Raw genomic sequence first — 20,232 nt, 5'->3', positions numbered from 1 at the left:
CTTTATCAGATATATCTTTTGCAAATATATTTTCTCAGTCTGTGGCTTGTTCTCTCATTCTCTAGACAGTGTCTTTCACAGAACAGAAGGTTTTAATTTTAGTGAAGTCAGTTTATCAATTTTTTCTTTCATGGATCATGCCTTTGGTGTTGCATCTGACAAGTCATTGCCATACCCAATGTTTTCTAGGTTTTCTCCTATGTTATTAAATATTTTCTAGAAGCTTTATAGTTTGCATTTTACATTTAGGTCTGTGATCCATTTTGAGTTAATTTTTGTGAAGGGCATAAGGTCTGTGTCTAGATTCATTTTTTTGCATGCGGACGTTCAGTTGTTCCAGCACCATTTATTGAAAAGACTGTCTTTGCTCCATTGTATTGCCTCTGCCCCTTTGTCAAAGATGACTTGACTATGTTTATGTGGGTCTATCTCTGGGCTCTCTGTTCTGTCCTATTCTATTTGTTTATTCCTTTGCCAATACCACTCTGTGTTGGTTACTGTAGCTTTGTAATAAGTTTTGAAGTTGGGTAGTGTCCGTCCTCCAACTTTGTTCTCCTTTGATATTGTGTTAGCTATTCTGGGTCTTTCGCCTCTCCGTATAAACTTTGGAATCAGTTTGTCATTACCCTCAAAATAACTTGCTCAGATTTTGAATGAGATTTTGATTGGGATTGGTGTCTTGACAATATTGAGTCTTCCTATCCACAAATGTGAAATATCTCTCTATTCATTTAGTTCTTTGATTTCTTTTGTCAGAATTTTATAATTTTCCTCATATAGCTGTTGCATATATTTTGTTGGATTTATACCTAAGTACTTCATTTTTAGGAGTGCTAATATAAATGGCATTGTGTTTTTAATTTAAAATTCCATTTGTTTATTGCAGGCATATAGGAACGCAATTGACTTTTGTATGTTAACCTTGAATCCTGAAGCCCTGCTATAATCGCTTACTAGTTCTGGGAGGTTTTGTTGTTGCTGATTCTTTTGGATTTTCTGCAAAGACAATCATGTCATCTGTGAACAAAGACAAGTTTTATTTCTTCCTTCCCAATCAGTATACCCTTTATTTCTTTTTTTTGTTTTGTTAGCTAGGACTTCCAGTGTGATGTTGAAAAGAAGTGGTGAGAAGGGACAGCTTTGCCTTTTTCCTGACCTTAGTAGGAAAACTAGTTTCTCACCATTAAGTATGATGTTAGCTGCAGGTTTTTTGTTGATGTTTGAACACTTTCAATATTGTGATTCAACAGCAAATTATGAATATCTTTCGGGCTTCCCTGATTGTAAAGGTAGCAATTAGAAATGGCAATGACTGATACATTATCTGTAGAATAATTGCAATTTTGCTACCATACAATATGGATATATGTTTATATATGTGTGTATGATAATTGCATAGGAAAAAGCTTAGAATGAAATACAGCAAAATGCTTCATATCTCCATGTGCTAATTAATAATAGGTCATTTTAATACATATATTTCTTTGATACTGATGGTTAGATATACTATATTTTTGAGAGTTGTCAACCATTAACTTGTTTATCATTCAGTTGGATATAGTTTCATTATTTCATAAGTTTAGTTAATAGACTCACATTGCTAAGGTCATGTTAATAGTCCACACTGATAACCAAGACAGCCTTATTGATAGAAAAGCAAATGCATGTATTATAACAAGATGCAGTAAGAGTTACTGGGAATTCAACATGAGGAAGTAAATAGTGGTTCCAGGAGTGAAAAACATCCACCATCTTAATTTAACTCTCATTTTCAAGAAAAGTAAAAAAACGTAGCTTTTGTACAGAGTAATAGGATCCAAACATATGGCAGAAAATTTCTCCTTTGTTCTGCAGCACTCAGACTCCTGAGAAGTCTGGTTTGTTTATGATGATAGGCACAAAGGGAAGATGTAGAGCAGTGTAAGAAAATAACTTGTGTAGCATTTTTTTCTAAAAGCAAGCGAACATAAAATCTTACTCAGGAATCCTAGGAAAAATATCATGTGGTTAATAGTAGGATTATGGATGGTGGAATTTCAGGTAATCTTTTCTTTTTTATTGTCTCAATCCTGCTCTTAAATAAATCACACGGGGATAGAAAGGGCTGAGGAGAATATAGTCTTTCAGATTTGGCCACCTGGTTTAAACCAGTCCCCAAGGAGTATTTAGGACTTTAGTCCAGGATTCAGAGGACATGTGGTGTACGTTATAAAACCAGCTCTGACTTGTTGCTGTCTAAAAGAAATGTGTGACCTGGCATGGCTGTTGTCAGTAAGAATTGGTATGTAAACAGCACACACTTGAGAGGACAAAGATAAGACCTTGAAGGAAGATGTAGAACTCCAAAAAAGGAAAACCAAGATTAAAGGTAAAAGAGGGGCAAGGTAAAGGTAAAAAGATGGGAAAAAAACTCACCTCCCCCCAACCCTCACACAAAGAAAACAACCAAAGAAAAGATGAAACATCTCAGCAAAATGAAATGCATTTTAGTGGCAGGAGCAAGGACTAGAGATCAAAAGCTGCCTGATTCTACTCCATGCCATTTATAAAATTCCCCTCATGACCTTGGCCTGGGAGATTTGGAAAAAGCAGCTCATGTCTGAAAGTGATTTGGAAGGACGTTACAGGGCTGAGGTCTTCATCTTGTGAAAGCCCCAGGGTGGAGCCTCCCGGGGCAGCAGCAGCATAAGGGGGTTCCTGCTGAGTTTCTCAGCCACTGCAGACCCTGCTGTCCATGGAAGGGACAGCTAGTGGCCCAGGAACTGCCCCTTGCTCCAGGGCCAACAAGGACACTTGAGAATGAAAGGGGGATCTACCAGAAATGACAGTGGGATGGTAGACATAATGGGATAATAGGCATCTAGGACTGTTTGAAGCAAACGAGATACGTATTCAGCTGGCCATCGCTGTACTTTCTGAGGGGCTTGCAGTTAGTTGCCCTGGCCTGCCCCACTCAAAGCCCGAAACAGTGATTACAAATGTGGGTTGTGTCCATATGGTCTAGGACCTCTCTTGAAGATGCTCTTTAACTAGAGATTTTGCCAAGGTACCAAAAAAGGGTCTCTTGAGAAGAGTGAAACTCATTTTAATCGATTCCATACCTCCTATTCATCAAATAGGAAAAGTACAGGAAGCTGAGTATGTAAGTCAGTGACAGCGCCCTGTGGTGGGAATGAGGGGGCAGGGGCCCTCCCAACTCATGGCCCACTCTTTAGTCATGACTAATGTTCACCGAGGGCTCAGTGTTGTTAAGCCCTTTCTGTGACAGGGACTATTGTTATTCTCAGTTGGCAGAAGAGAAAGTGGGCTCAGAGGTTCCCAGCCAGGGCACCCAGTACTGGGTGCTGCACAGACCAAGTGTGGACTTGGGCCGCCTGGCTTCAGCCAGCTGCACCCCACCAGGCGGGAGGTGCACTGTGGCCGTTTGTGATATCTGGTCGATGCTGACTACCAACAGGCCATGTTTACTTCCATGTCCCTTTGTCATGGGAGCCCCACCAACTACTCAGGTTGTACAATTCGAAATGCCCTGTGTCTCATCCTCATCATACTTACCACGGTTTGCATTTATTTGTTTTTGTGTGGTTATTTGGCCGACTTTTGTATCCCTCGCACTTAGTAGGGATTTCATGAACACTGGTTGAACTGAAGGCTGAGCTGGTCACTGGTGTGTTGGAGGTGAAGTGGCTACAGGTTCCTCTCAGTCTGCCAGCAGTTTGCTCCAAGTACAGAGGTACATAGTGCTAAAACTGTTCTCACCATCGTTTTAAGTTCGTTAGCTCTTTTTGTTTCTGATGGTGAATAAACATAGAGAAACAAATCCTGAAAATTCAGGAGCTATATAGCTCTCCTTGAAATGAATTAATTTTGTTAATGCCTTTGGCAAATCTCCACCGGGTGCTCCTCACTGCCTCTGAACACTCTCCGTTGCTGTGGTGATGATCTGCGCACTTACCTTTTAAGCTGAGAGCCAGTTGGAAGACTCTCTTCTGTTATTATTCAGAAGCCTTTCCTGTCAGTTGTTTTTTGTTTGTTTATTTGTTTGTCTTTCTGGGTTCAGCAGTGTGAATTAAAAGTTGTCTCCTTACCATCAAATGCCTCCTCTGAGGGTCTTTCCGTTAAACGTTCAGGTACCTCTGCGTGCACAGCCAAGCGGGTCCACAGCTGTAACATTGTGAGTAGAGGGAGCTTTGCCAGGAAAAGCGACTGAAACTCCCCTTGGACCAAGGAAGTAGGGGATGCAAGTGATACATAAAGGAAGAGAATATATTTAGTTAGTGCAAGTGAGAATGTGCAAAGGTACAATTAAAAGGAAATCTCTCTCTTCCTAATAAGAAAAAAAAGTTTTTACTGAAAAGAGTTCCCAAAGAATGGTTGTGCAATTTATATATTTCTTACAGGAAGACCAGCTGGACAGGCTGATAAGCCTTTTCTCGTTCGGTGGGTGGTGGTGTACGTGTCCATTCTTAGTGGTGGAGCAACTTTTCTGGTAGAAAGAAACTCCTGTATTATGCAATCGCAGAGTAGCTAGAAATGCCCTTCCTTCCCAGTCTCTGTGTACTGCAGTGTTACCATTTCGCAAGGCTTTCTGTGAAGCTGTTGCCCCTGCAGTGCCTTCCCTGATACCCCCATTGGAACCAATCACTCCTTGTTCTCTGCTCCCATGGTACATTTACATATATTTCATTTGACTTTGCACTTCTGCAGCTTACATGTCCAGCTGCTGCATTTGAAGATTATAAGCCCACGAAGGGTTGGTGCTGATGGCTTTGACCTCTTCTCGGTACTTTGCACAGACTAGACAATAAATGTGTGTTAAAATACACATGTGAAAACAGAGTAAAGGGAGCAATTCCACAGTGCTGTGATGAATGGGACTGAAGCAGAGGTTGACAAACCTGAGCCTCCTCTCTAGTGTGGTAAGAATCTATTGAAAGGCTCCTTGGAGGGGTAACTTAGTATGTAATACGTGGAGGGGGACTGCCCTGTCACTTCCTCCCTGGTCTGTTGTGTCTATTGGGCAGGCTAATCCCATTTTCCTCACTGGGGTGCTGCTGAGGGTCTTTTCTTCCCCGTCTTCATCTCTGTGTGGTTGGTGTTTTGATGAAATGACAGCACGTTTTAAAAGTGACATTTATATCATGTTTAAGTGATATACATATATAATTAATTTGTCACATTAAAAAACAACAGCATTAACTTTCCTAGAGAATAAATGAACTCCTTAAGACTGATAGATTTAATTTTAGTTGGAAGAAAAAAATAAAAAACGAACCAGACTATATCGTTACAGCCAGTTAAGGCCAGCTACCTAACTCTGTCAGCAGTAAGAAGATTAATTAATGAAGAAGGGTTTTAATCCTACCCATTCCGTCTAATAGATCATCCTCAAGAAAGGAGTTGTAAAACTCCCCAAAATGAATTATTGGACTCAAATGAAATGTCAACACATAAGTTAGGAAAGAAATAATTACTGGCAGAATCATATTTGCACATCTGTTGTATCAGCAGAGTTACAGATGCTGTCAGAAGATGTGTAAGTTTGAACCTTTTGACTGGATGTAATTATTTACTAGGTGTTGAAAGTGAGTTTGACAGAGTGGAAAGAAAGGAATGGCACGGCATCTCTTAGAGACGTTGATGAATCCTGACTCCGGGAGAAGGTTTCCATTTGTTGACACATTAAGAATCCCGGAGCACAGTGGAGCTCCCGGGCGCTCACCCACACTTCTTAGAGCCAATTGGGTTTTTGAGGACAAGAGATGACAGCCATAAATGCAAGGAGAAAACCTTCCAAACCTGGCCCACTCTCTGGGCTGGGCAACAATTTCTGGCAAATAAGTAGCGTGTGGCTGGATTTCATTTATTTTACTGCCTATTTTCTTTCTACAGCAGGATTGGTATAGGGTTTGTAGTGTTTATTGCTTGCAATTAAATTTCTGTTGCTTGAGAAATAACACTTTTTTTGATAAAGAATACATTTAATGTGGTGCCAGATACCATTGTTCATTTTTCTTTTTTTAATATAGGATTAAATTACTATATTACATCTTTTTCTCCAAAAGATAAGGGCTTCTACCACAGTATCTTATCACACTTAAAATAATTCATTTCTTAATATCATCAAATATCCTGTCACTTTTTGAAATTTTAATTGTTTCAGAATGCCTTGATTTTTTAAAGTTGTTTTTGTAGAATCCAAATAAGGTCCATACGTTGCCATTGACTATGTCCCTCAAGTCTCTTTTAATATCTAATTTCTCCCTGCATCCCTTTTTCCCCACTGTGATGTTTTTGTTAAGGAAACCAGGTCATTTTTCCTGTGGAATTTTCCAGAGTCTGAGTTTTGCTGATTGTATCACTGTGTTTTAATATACTACTTTAATAACTATTGGTGTTTATATAGACATAATACACATAAACTATAGTTATTTCCCTAGCTAGAGTGAGAAAAATCTCCTCTTAATAAGAACAACCTCAAACATGAATGACATGGCCACAGCCATTTTTACTGGAGAACACCATCAGGTCATGTAAAAGTTCTCCCTGGCCACTTTCTGCTGTTTCTGTGTGAAGAAGTTGTAAAGGTGTAAGATAGGTATTAGGTAAGAATATGCCCCTCAGGATCCACATTTATGAGGAACGATCAGATATTCTTCAAAACTGATCACAAACCAACTCCTGTAACCTTACGTAATGTAAGCAAGTGCCAATTAAATGAGGCAGATTATTGGTCTGGGTTGAGAGGGAGGATGCTTGTGTAAGATTCTTACAGTTACAAAGGGCTACTCCGTGTGCTTGGGAACTTCAGTGAAGCATAAAAGAAGAATGAAGCTTTGGTGATTTAATTAAAACTAAGTATGAGAGTCCAACAAACAAATGACATGGACCTCAACCACAATAAAAACTGTAATAAGCTCAAAGAAAGCCTGTTCAAATATTCATGAATAGCTCTTTCAGTATCTAGTGAAAATAGATTGATTACTCAAGGACCAAAATTTACTATATAAAATGGGTTTATAGAGATCTAAATTTATAGTCTCAAACCCATCATACCTTCAGGAAATAATAGTTTCAAGGACAAAAATAATTTGCAATGATGATACAGAAATTTTTACCATCATAGCAGCCTCATATCCCATTTTTATTTATAATGTATTGCATGTCCCTGTCACATAAGAAACCTTAGAGTTCATTTTGACTTATACATTTCTTATATACTCTATAGATCGTTGACCAATGATATTGCCATTACCATAGTATTAAAGAATAAATTCTTGAATGATTAGGCAGAGCACAGAGGGCAGTGGAAATGCTCTGTCTGATAGTGTGTATGATGGTGGATACATGCTGTGATAAATTTATCCAAACTTATAGAATGAACAGCACCAAGTGTGAGCCCTAATGTAAACTGTGGACTTTGGACGATAATGATGTGTTCGTGTAGGTTCACCAGTTGTAACACATGCACCACTCTGGTAGGGATGTTGATTGATAATGGGGGCGGCTGTGCATGTGTGGGGCAAGGGGTTTATGGGATATCTTTGTACCCTCCTCTCAATTTTTCTGTCAATCTAAAACTCTTCTTAAAATGCTCTTTTAAAAATTTAAAAACAAAAATAAAAAATACATTTATAAGGCATAAACTAGCCCCTATTTCAACTTGAAAGGAGGATAACACTTTTTGATGTAGGATCTATTTGTATTTTTTTTAATAAGCAAAATCGTGTAGGTGACTGCTCTGTTTGTGCTGGGAAAATATCTCTTCCTAAAGTACTTAGTATGCACCACGAAATATAAATTGCGATTTACCTACTTTCTTTGTAAAGCGATAGGAAGGTTTCACTTGAAGACTGAACCTAGTTATAGCATTTATGGGGTTCCCTTAATAACACTTACTAAACCACTATCAAAATGCCGTGTGCTTGAAAGTCTTGTCTAATAGAAGGGAAGGATTCTTTGATAGTCCGTTCTACCTTGTGACCAAGAATATTCATTTGTAAGATTGAGATGTTAATGTCTAGTTAAGGCTTCTGTCTGTGGCCACTAAGCAAAATAAAATTGGAATCTAGTCTGTATCGTCCCTCTTTTCATCGTAGGTTCCTTTTCCTTCATCGTGGGCAGAGAGGAGTCAGGAAAACATTCGGTTCTTATGAGGCTCACGTCTTGCTTCTGCTGCTGTATTCGTTAGCATTATTACCATTGCAAGTGACAGAAACACTAATATGAATTCCTTTTAGTGAAAAGAAAATGAATTGGGGTCATAGCATGCAAGAGCTGAGGTAGTGCTGCCTTTAGGTGTGTTTCCAGTGATGTCTGTAGGGCACAGGTATGTTCCAGCCATCCCTGGGCAGGGCTTTCGTCTCTGTTGGCCACCAGCACCCGGCTCTAAGTGGAGGATCTCAGTATTTTTCCTTCCACTTCCTTACTTCCTGGTCTTTGCCTTTTATTACTTCCCTTCTTCTTGCCTTTAAAGTATCCCTGCTTTTGTTCCAAGATTGACTTTTCCCCTCTGGGGGAAAGGGCCGCAGATCCCAGCCCATCTGTCTAACCTAATGTAGAGATCACTTCCACTCATTCGCCCCACCTTTAAAATCTTAACCTCTCCCCTAATGTTCAAGTACACTATTCTAAACCTAAAAATCTTTAGATATTTCTACCCCATTCAAGTATTATCTGATCTCTTGGTTTCCTTCCTGATTGTAAAAATCCCTACCGTGAGATTTAAATGTGAATTCTCTTCCTCTCTTTGCCAGTCTTTGGAGAATCCTCTGGGCTCACTACTTCCATTTCCTCACCTGTTATTCAACACCTTTAGTTTGGTTGTGCTCACTTATCATGTGGCTTTTTAAAATCCTTATGATAGGTTAAAAATTGGCCCTCACCCCCTTGCTATCCTAATATTTACATCTAAACTCTAGCCTGTGAATGTTACTTTATTTGGAAAAAGGGTCTTTGCAGATCAAGTTAAGGATCTTGAGATGAGATAATCCTGGATTATCCGGGTGGGCCATAAATGCCATCACAAGTGTCCTTTTAAGAGAGAGGGCGATTTGACGCCACATGCGCACACACCACAAGCCAAGGAATACTGAACACTGCTAGGCAGGGAACAGGTTCTACCCTAGAGCCTCTGGCGTGGCACAGCCCTGGCCCCGCCCACACTCGATTTCAGACTTCTGGCCTCCAGAACTGTGAGAGAATAAATTTCTGTTGTTTTAAGGCCTCAAGTTTGTGGTAATTTGTTACAATGGCACGGGAAACTGATACAGTCCTTTTTTAGCATTCTGAGCAAGCTTACTGACCAGAAATGAGTTAATTTTCACAAAGTTAACATGCCTGAGTAACCAGCACCTAAATCAAGGAGCAGAACCTTACTAGCAACCTAGAAGGCCCCTTCAATTCCCCTTTTAGCCACTGCCCACCCTCCCCAAAGCAGCCACGATTGTGACTTTTAACTTCACAGAGTCTACAGTACCCACCCTTTTGTATCTGGGTTCTTTCTCTCAACATGTTCGTGAGTTTCATCCGCGTTGTCACATGTAATTGTAGATTTTTCATTCTCATTGCTGTATAGTATCCATTGTCTTTATATAGCTCGCTTTTCGATTTCTTCTGCTGTTGATGGTTTACAAATACTGCAGCTATGGACGTTCATTACTTGTCTTTTGGTGAACGTAAATCTGGGCTCCTACTGGGTATATAATGAGGAGGCGAATTCCTGAGTCCTGGAAGCCTTCTCTTTTCTTTCTATACACTCTAACTCGACAATCTCACCTACACCCATAGCTTCAGTGATCACCCATTTTCTGTTTGTTTCTGATCTTTCTGCTGAGATTCAAAAGCACAGCTGTCAGTTATATATTCATACACATACTCCCGCAATGTTTAGTGCGTCCCAATCCAAACTGAGGTTCCTACCAGAAAAAAATAGTTTCTCCTTCTGTGTCCCTTACTGTGTTAAATGGCAAATCATCGTCCCTAAACATCCAAGTTCAAATCAGAATCATTTCTAATTCTCTCTTTGCTTGTACATGCTGAGTCCCTAAAGCATATTGACACCCTCCCCCGCCCCCACCCCTGTGCTGTCCCTGTGTTAGTTGCAGGGCACACTCTTTCTTGGAGGACTCCTAAATGATGTCCTGCCTCCAGTCTGTGTAGTCTGTCATCCATCCACAAATTCTAGGTTGTCTTTCCAAAGCAAAGCCTGGATCCTGCCACACCCCTTTGCAAAACTCAAGGACATGGATGGATCCATCCATTGATTATAGAATTAAATCAAAATTCTTGATGGTGGCTTTCCATGCTTTCATCAATTTGACTTCAACATCATTTCTATGGGAAATTATTCATGTGTGACTTCAGGAACTATATAATGCATTGACTTCAGCAACATTTTTATGATAAGTTGCTCAAAGAGCCTCCGCTGAGCGTTTCTTGTCATGACTGCACGCGATTACCCTTCTTTGTGAGTTTCCTGTGCTTGGCACACATGTAATCCTTACAACGTTTTGTGGGTAAATACCTGTTATATTATTCCCGATTTATAGCTGAAGAAACCAAAGCTCAGAGAGTTTAAGGTATTGTCCAAGGTCATCCATCCAGAAACTTACCCAGGATTCAAACACTGGAAACAAAAAAAACAGCTTGTCTGTCGTTTTCATATTCATTACTCCTCTGGAGGTGGGAAGGTTTCCTTTCCAGCTTTTCAGCTCTGCAGTATGCTTTGCTGAGGCTGCAGCTCCTGGCAGAGTGCTATGGCTCCAGGTCCTGGCGTTCTGGGCTGGGCACCTGTGATGGATGTGTGCTTTTTCCCCTCACGATCTCTAAAGCTGGAGCGTCACGAGCTCAGCTCTTGCAGCTATTGCCTGGGCAAGGGGACTTTAGTTCTTTTAACACCCATCTTGGGTTTGCTCCCTCCTTCTGTCTCTGTTTCTCTCCCCCTCCCTCTCCCTCTTCTGTCTTTCTCTTTAGTCTCTCCCTCCCCTCTAGGCTTCTCCCTTTTCCTCTCTTCCTTCTCCTTTTGTAAGCACAGTGGCTCTCAACTTTCTAACACTAACCTCTGGAAGTGCAAAATACCCTCTGACCACCTCCTTACCAGGTCTTACGAGATTAAAAACAATAACAACAACAACAACAAAAAATCCAGCAAAACACTTCAGTGTAATAATAAAACGTCATCAAATAAGCGAATTAGGGCTGGGTTGGGGAGAGTAGGTATAATTTGCATTAACAATATAAGAATGATTCATGTTTGAATCACTATGCATACACTTATTAGAGTTTAGTGATGAGGAAATTGTGGGCCAAAATACACTGTTGATACAAATATATATCATTATCCATGGTAGAATTAACCAAATAACATACAATAAAATAAAGTGATGCTGATGAAGCTAAATGAGTAGTAATTTATAGCAGGAATTGCCAAACCACGACCAATTCAAGACAATGATGATAGATGATTATTCTATCCTTCCTCAAAATTCCAACAGTCCTAGCTGTACGATAGGAGTTTTGCAGTTTCCCAGCATTGTATACCCACCAGACTTTAGAAAACTTAGAGTCTTCAGAAGATGCTACTTGGAGACTACTTTAAGGTCATGAATAATGTTTCAGTAATTTTCATATTTAGTTGTAAATAGCACTTAATCATTCATAAAATAGAAAAGCCAATGGGGTGTAGTTTATATTTCCCTTAAGAATCTAAGAAAGGAGCATTTGGGGGTCAATGTCTGCTCTTTAGGGGACCTCTCGGTTCACCCTTTGGAAATCATCACTTCAGTTTCTAGCTGTGGTTTTCTGCATTTCTTTCTAACTAACCTCGAGGTGCCTTTCTTTTCCGTGGCTGCTTCTGCACTGTGTTCGCTGTGCTGGGGCTGCTGGTTTTTGTCTCCTTTTGTGGTGCTTCACTCTCCCATTGCGCACACTCGCAGCCAGCTGGTGTCGTGTCCGCGTGGCACTCCTTCATCCACCCAACCAGCACTGACCTGTCTGGCCTCCGAGCGTCCCCACTTGTTCTTTCAGGGTGCCAGCAGCATTCCGCCCTATGTTGGTACTTGCCAAAGCATGTTTCTGACCCACAAGAAAAGGCAAAAACCGTATCTCATTAAGTTTTCCTTTTAACTTTCATAACAGATCGCAGGTAACAGAGAGCCTTTTATGTTAATATAATAGGTGCTTGCGATGTTTGTTAAATTAAAAAGGCACTCATGGGTTGCCTTGAGATTGACCCATCGTGACTGGATAGAAGATTCTGTGTGCTGGCTTGGAAAGTTTTCATGCATTATGGGCTTTTGGAGGGAGTACCTTGTAGATAGTAGTAGAAGCCACATGCTACTTGGGCTCTTGCTTTGTTATCAGTGATCTGATGCCTAAGGAAAAAATAGAGAAGATAAAAAGTAACTACTGATTAACATCTTTCAACTTTGCTTTGCACAAGCAGCAGAACTCCAGTGAGATATTTAACCAAGAGATACTGTATTATGAAGGGAAAATTCAATTTAAAAAACACCCCCTGCACAGACCATGAACCACTGCCATTTGATGACCAAAATGCAATTAAGCTTAATCATTTAATATAATATTATTGCCCTAAAAATTTTATTATGCTTTAACAAACCTCTGGTACACCTCATTTTATGCTCCGTTTAACATTAACTCAATTGGGACAAGGAAACAAACTATACCTTAGGTAAAAACGTAGGACATTTTTGTGCCTTTGTCTATACTTGGCTGACTTTCTTAAATTTCTAAATGTGGCAGTTTTACTCATAGTATTACCACAAAAACTCAATTAGAAATTGAGTGCATTTACTCATGAAATACATGACAGGAGTAGTATGCTCTGGTCCCCAAATCTATTTTCATATCTCATTTGTGTTCTGAGCCGGGTAACTTCCGGCTCCTGTAAATGTAGTTGGTGGCTCAGTTAGATTAAGAGCATGGACTCCAGAGCTGGTTTGCTTAGGTTTGAATTCTGGTGCCAGCACTTTTATGCTGAACTTTGGCAGACACCTTCTCTGCTTCAATGTCCTGAAATAATAATATTGCCTACCACAAAGGGGTATTAGGAAGATTAAGTGACTTAATATTTGAAAAGCATGTAGTACCTGACACATAGTAAGTACTGAATATGTATTTGTAAAATAAAGTGGATAAACTGTACCTTCTGTAAGTGGGGTTCAAGAATTGTGGATATCAGGTGTTTGTTTAATTTATTATAATTATATCATCTTTTGTATTTTTAATATGTCTTAGGATCATTTTACAAGGAAGATAATTTTTACCCATGTATTTTACTAATTCTGAGACGGTACACATCAGAGTCAGAAGGTAGCCCTAAGATAATGTTTTATTTTGTTAGTTAATGAAATAGTACTGTTTAAAAAGTACTGTGTTAATAGACTTCCTAGCCAGTATAATAAGGCAAAAATAAACAAACAAAAAACATGAAAGGTATACAGTTTGGAAAGGAAGGAACAAAGTCATTCCTAGTTGTAGATTACATAATTGTCCATGTAGAAAATCCCAAAGAATATGTATTTAAAAAAACCTTCTAGAACTTACAAGTGTGTTCAGTAAAGTCTCAGGTCAATATACAAAAAGCAATTGTAGTTTTATATACTATCAATGAACAATTGGGATTCAAAATTTTAAAAATTGACCATTTACAATAACACCAAAAAACAAAAACAAACAAACAAAAAAGAAACAGGTATAAATTTAGCAAACTCTGTGCAGGATCTGTATGTTGATAACTACAAAATACCGATGAAAGAAATTAAGAAGATTCAAGTAGGTGGAGAGATATTCCATATTCATGGGTTGAAAGACTTAATATTGTTAAGGTGTCACTTCTCCCCAAAGTGATCTATAGATTCAACACAATCCTAACCAGAATCCTAGAAGGATTTTTTTGTAGCTGTTCAACTACTGGCTGATTCTAAAATTTATATAGAAAAGCAAATAGAAAACTAAAATAGCCAAAAACAGTTTTAAAAACAGAATAGAGTTGGAGAACTTAACCTACCTGATTTCAATACCTACCGTAAAGCTCCAGCAATCAAAATAGTGTTTTGTTGGCAAAAGTAGACACATAGATCAATGAAATAGAACAAAGAATTCAGAAATAAACCCCAAAAATGTAGCCAAGGAATGTTTGACATAGGTGCAGAGGCAATTCAATGGAGAAAGGGGGGTCTTTGCAGCAAATATGAACTTTGACCCATTCTTCACACCATATACAAAAATCAACTCAAAGTGGATCATAGACAAATGGAGAATGTAAAGCTATGAAACTTCTAGAAGAAAATATAGGAGAAAACTTTCATGACCTTGGGTTAGGCAAGTATTTTTTCAATACAACACCTAAAGCACAATCCATAAAAGAAAAAGTTGATGAATTGGACTTAATTAAAAACTTGTGCTCTTCTAAAGGCGTTGTTAAGAGAATGAAAAGACAAGTCACAAACTGGGAGAAAGTATTTGCAAGTCCTGTATCTGACAAGAGGTCAGTATCCAGAAAATATAAAGAGCATGGAAACCTCAATAATAAGAAAACAAACTCAACAATAATAAAAAAGATAAGCAAGAGCTTTAAACACTTTACCAAAGAAGATATACAGATAGCAAACAAGCACATGAAACGATGCTTAATGTCATTAGTCATTAGGGAAATATAAATTAAAACCATGATGAGATACCACTACATACTATTAGACTGGCTTTAAAAGAAACACTGATGACTGGGTTCAGTGGCTCATGCCTGTAATCCTAGCACTCTGGGAGGCTGAGACGCGTGGATCGTTTGAGCTCAGGAGTTCGAGACCAGCCTGAGCAAGAGTGAGACCCCCATCTCTACTAAAAATAGAAAGAAAATTAGCTGGACAACTAAAAATATATATAGAAAGAATTAGCCGGGCATGGTGGTGCATGCCTGTAGTCCCAGCTACTTGGGAGGCTGAGGCAGGATTGCTTGAGCCCAGGAGTTTGAGGTTGCTGTGAGCTAGGCTGACGCCATGACACTCTAGCCAGGGCAACAGAGTGAGACCCTGTCTCAAAAAAAAAAGAAACACTGACAATACCAAGTGCTGGCAAGGATGTTGGGCAACTGAAACAATCATACATTGCTGGTAGGAATATAAAGTGGTATCGTTACTTTGGGAAAGAGTTCGACATTTTCTTATTAAGTTAAATATACACTTACCATATGACCCAGTAATACCACGTGTATGTATTTACTCAGGACAATTGAAAACGTATGTCCATAAAAAGAGTTGTATAGAGACTTAATTCAAAATTGCCCAAACTGGGGATGACCCAAACGTCCTTCAACCTGCGAATGGACATCTATAGATAAATCTCAAATTCATTTTGCTAAGTGAAAGAAGCCAGCCCCAAAAGGCTACATGCTGTGTGGTTCCATTTATATGACACACTGGGAAAGGTGAAATTATAGAGACAATTCAATGGTTGCCAGGAGCTGGGGTCTGGGATGGGATTAACTGCAAAAGGACAGCAGGAGGGAATTTTTAGGAGTGAAGGAACTATTTTGTATCATGACTGTGGTAGTGGATATGCATTTTTCAAAACCCATTGGACTCTATATCAGAGCCAATGAATTTTACTCTATGGCAATTAAAAAATAGATTTAGAAAAGAATAGAAATGTCTTAGATCAAATCACTCATCTGAATTTGAAATAGAAAAAAATCGACCCTTTTCTGAATTACTGTACTGTATTACTGTATTGTAAAATTATACCAATAAGCACTTTTTAATGTTCTATATAGCTTCCAAAAATGGATTTGTTCCTGCTTAGATGTTCAGATGTAATGAATATATCTTATTTTGCTTGCACCATTTATTTTAAATGTCTAGCTTCTATCTTAATCTGAAAACCTTCTGCAGCGTTTTTATTTTATTTTAGCATCCAATTCCACGAGTCAGTTCTCTGGGAAAATTTCCCTCTTTCCTTTCGTTACTTTAACTTAGTTAGTATTTTTATTTTCATGCCTCCTATTTTTCATCAGAAGTGTTTAATTTGGTTTCTCCCAGCGCCACTTTACGCTGTCTCTTGATTTTAAAGCAGTGAGTGACTGCTGAGTGGCTGGCACCCATGGGAGGAGGAAGCCGTGTGGGTGCAGGAGGCAGCTGGGCTGTGTGGGTAGGATGCAATGACTCACTTTGTTCGTGTGTTGATTTTTGATGGAGAAATGTTAAGGACCCCCCCAAAAAAGTCTTTATTTGTATTAAGAGTCCTTAAGTCATCTTTAGTCTTGAAAAACAAACTTTTGAAGCTCCTTTGACCTGTCTTCCTGTTTCATAACTCTAATAAATCTCTTGTGTCTTTCACCTCTGTGTCATCTGATTGGTTTCTCCCTCACCAAATGTAAATTCTGATTTCATGCTCATTAAGCAGACTTTGCACCAAACAGCTTCTCAAGGGTCTGCAGTATTTTTATGTGCTGCACTTCGGTTTTACATTTAGTCACACAGGTCTTGAATGTGGTTCTTTTTATATTTTGATGGGTTCCTAAATTGTAAAAGCAATCAATGTTCATAATAGAAATTGTGGGAAATACAGAAGGCATGAAGAAGAAAATGAAAATAATCCATTGCACAGCTATTAATAATACCATGGTTAGTGTTTTAGTGTACATCTTTTCAGATTTTCTTTTATTCACATGCATATACACATAGAATATAAACATTATAATGTACTCATTAGAATGTATAATTATATTTGTAATGTATATGCTACACATTGCAATGTATATATTATATTTTAATGTTTTTTACTTGATATAGCTTGAATTTACTCTCTGTTGCTAAGTATTCTTCTACCTTATTGTTTCCCATGATTATACGATATACCATTATTTGAAATTATTATGTGTATATATATTATTATTATACATATATACACATAAATATAACCATATAACCAATTTCCTACTGATGGATATTTAGACATTTTCCGTTATTTTATTATAAAAAATATTTCAGTAGACATAACTTACAGGTAAATATGTTCACATTTATAAGAATTTTTTGGAGTAAATTCCAAGGAATAGAATTATTAGGTCAAAGAATATATGTAACTTTAAGGAGTGAAGTCTCCTAGAAAGTTTACACTTCTCCACAGCACAAAAGAGTATCATTTATTTGCATTTTCACTCGCTGTTTTAAAATATTTTTGCCTACTTGTTAGGCAAAAAAATTGGCACTTTATGGTTAGTCTGATGTGTATTTAAAAAAGTGAAATGGAGAATAACTTTTCACATGTTTATTTACCATTTAAACTTCTGTGTATTGGTTTATATCTACTGCCTAATTGTTTAGTATTTTTATTATTGCTGGTTTGTTTTAAGTTGACCAATAAGAGATGATTTATAAAGATATTAACCTTTTATCTCTTACATATCGCACATATTTTTAACAAATTATCAGCTGTCAAATTTGTTATATATTAACATTTTCATTGTAATTGTGAATAGATTCTGTTTTACCACTAGATTTTCCAAATCCTTATTGTGATTATAAAAGAAACTTTTGGTTTTCATAATAATTTTGCATCTTGACACGTTACTAAATTGTATTATTACTTCTAATTGTTATTTAGCTAACTCTGTTGGGTATTTGGTTGACAACCATAACATCTGCTAGTAGATAATTGTGTATTTTGTTTTCTAGAATTATACCTCCTTACTTTCTAAAAATCTTACTGGATTTTCAGAAAGCCGTTATATAGTAGTGGGACTTGTTGACAGCCTTTTATTCCTGATTTTCATGGGAAATAAGCACAAAATTGGCAGTTGTTATGAAATGTATATTATTCTTCATGTTAAGGAAGATCCCTTATATTTTCAATTTGCAATGTTAAAAAAATTTATTTTATGTTTTTTAGAGGTGAGGGTCTTGCTATGTTGTCCAGGCTGGCCTTGAACTCCTGGGCTCAAGCAATCCTCCTGCCTTAGCCTCCTGAGTAGCTGGGACTATGGATGTGTGTCAGTGCCCCCAACTCAGCAATTATTTAAAATGAGAAATAGTTTTTTGAATTTTGGTTGATGTACTTGGAGCATCTGCGGAGATGCTGGGGCACTGAGCTATCCTTGAGTTTCCAAAATAAACTTTAAAGTCATGATCTAGGGTTCTTATAGTATACTAGTTAGTATATTTTGTTGGTTTTTCTTTCATATTTTTGTCTAATCTACAAATGAGTTTGAGACTCATCTAAATTTCATTTTGGTGACATTATTGTCAAATTTTGATATCAGTTTCTACTACCTTGGTGTTGGTCATCTTTGAGCTTTGGGAAAATTTGCATCTGTGGTTATATTTTCCTTAGGTGTGATTTTCTGTACCTTTACTCTCTCTCTTTTTTTTTCTTGATTATATTTGCCAGGGACTTACTAGATATTTATTAATTAATTCTAAAATCTAGCTCTGCTAACTATTAAATAATACAATGATCTATTTGTTTTTTTAAAATCTCATTTACATTTATTACTTTTTGCTATTTTTTATGAATCTCTTTTTTAAAGAATTTTTTTATTTGGGACCTTAGTTAACTTGTTTTAATGTAGAAATTTAACAGAGAGCATTAGCCCTTGTTTCCTACCATTGCAGACGCTCCTTAGTTTCCAGTAATTGTATGATCTCCTTGTTTGAAAAAATGCAAGTTTGTTAACATTTTATAAAACCACTTCCGGGTAGAACTGCAAATTCAAAATTCGGTGATAAGTGAAAAGGGAAAATCCCTATGATTTCCTCATTTCCTCTTTTGAGTACTAAGTTATTGAAACCAAAATGTGCTTGTTGGGCATTATTTAGGTGTCATCGTTCGGGGGCCTTTGTTTTCTGTTTGCAGATATCGCTGTGGTGGAGATGAGCGATGCCTTCCGGCAGCCGTCCTTGTTCTACCACCTTGGGGTGAGAGAAAGCTTCAGTATGGCCAACAACATCATCCTCTACTGTGATACTAACTCAGACTCGCTGCAGTCGCTGAAGGTACCTGCCTTGTTTACTGAGTGTTTAATTTTAGCACCAGCGTTTCGGGGATACCTCTCTGTCATCCAAAACAGTTTAAGTAGCTTATGTTTGTAAAAGGATGTTTGTGTCAGTGTGATCGTTATGCACCAGTTACGAGTTCAGCTGTGAGGTTTATCTGGATTTCAGTGTAGAGATTTGATGACACACAGGTAGGAAAAAGTGCTTGTTGAGTTCTGAGTTTCAGTTAGAGCTGCAGCCAAGGAGACTGTGCTAATGGAAGTCATCAGCACACACCTCCAGGGAAAGAAAAGGAGATTGCATAAGGTACTGTCAGGTCTCCTGCTGTGTCACCACTGGGGGCTTCACTGTGCCCACCTGTCTCCAACTACAAGCACACTTCCTACTTAAAAGTGCTGTAAGCAGAAATTCCCTCTTGAGTATCCTGAAAAAATTGCCACCCTCTTTCACTGGTGTATGATTTAAATTAAGATGGGAGAAAGGGAATACAAATTTCCTGTATTTGTCTACAAAATTCAACCTGTCTCAGTGTCATTCTCTCCATGAATAGGAACTTACTCATACGAAGGCGTTTCCTCCATCCAGAAAGGTTGCTTAAAATACTTTTCCAGGGCCAAGTGATTTTATCCTGTGTGATTCTTTGAAAAGCGCCTCACAGTTCAGTGAGACTCACGCTGAGCCTGACAGCATCCACTTCCCTTGTGAAGCTTGCGGCTCGCTCCATGTGGCTTTTCTCAGCTGTCTCTTCCTGCTGCCAAATCAAAGCCAACCTGGGGACATGGAGCCCTAGAATTCAGAACCATATTTCTAATGGCTTAGCAATTGTCACATGGGTATCTCTAACCCGAAATTCATGCAAAAAAATGTCAGTAGTATTTTGCTTTTATCTCAATATCTAAAGCACATGTGGCTTTCTCTGAAAAACCTGCAGAGCTTCATTGAGCAACTATATTTACCGCATGCCAGACATTGTGCAGGGAATGGACGGCGTGTCCCTTTCCAGATACTCTGAAATAGCCCTAAGAGATTTGCTCCTACTTCTCTGAAATCCATTTTTTACCTAGAGCAATCCTTAAGAAACCCTAACTAAATTTCCTCCAGGTTTACCCCTTTGATTAATGCACCCTAAAATTTTGTAACTATATACATACATATATATATGTATGTATATATATATCTATATGTCTGAATACTATTCCACTGTATGTGTGTATATAGT

At 38.2% G+C, this 20,232-nt stretch overlaps 1 protein-coding gene across 1 annotated transcript in view; it reads left to right on the top strand.

Moving 5' to 3' along the window:
* The window catches only part of MAP3K5 (mitogen-activated protein kinase kinase kinase 5), a 223,398-nt gene that overhangs the window by 42,302 nt on the left and 160,864 nt on the right, over positions 1-20,232 (top strand). The window contains exon 2 of the mRNA XM_012665176.1: positions 18,874-19,013. Coding sequence (XP_012520630.1) covers positions 18,874-19,013 — 140 coding nt within the window. The remainder of the gene's footprint in view (positions 1-18,873; positions 19,014-20,232) is intronic.

The sequence above is a fragment of the Propithecus coquereli genome, unplaced genomic scaffold (assembly GCF_000956105.1).
Source record: "Propithecus coquereli isolate 6110/MARCELLA unplaced genomic scaffold, Pcoq_1.0 Scaffold98, whole genome shotgun sequence".
NCBI lineage: Eukaryota > Metazoa > Chordata > Mammalia > Primates > Indriidae > Propithecus > Propithecus coquereli.
Note: the sequence above shows the minus strand (reverse complement) of the source record. Positions and strands in the feature narration are given on the sequence as shown.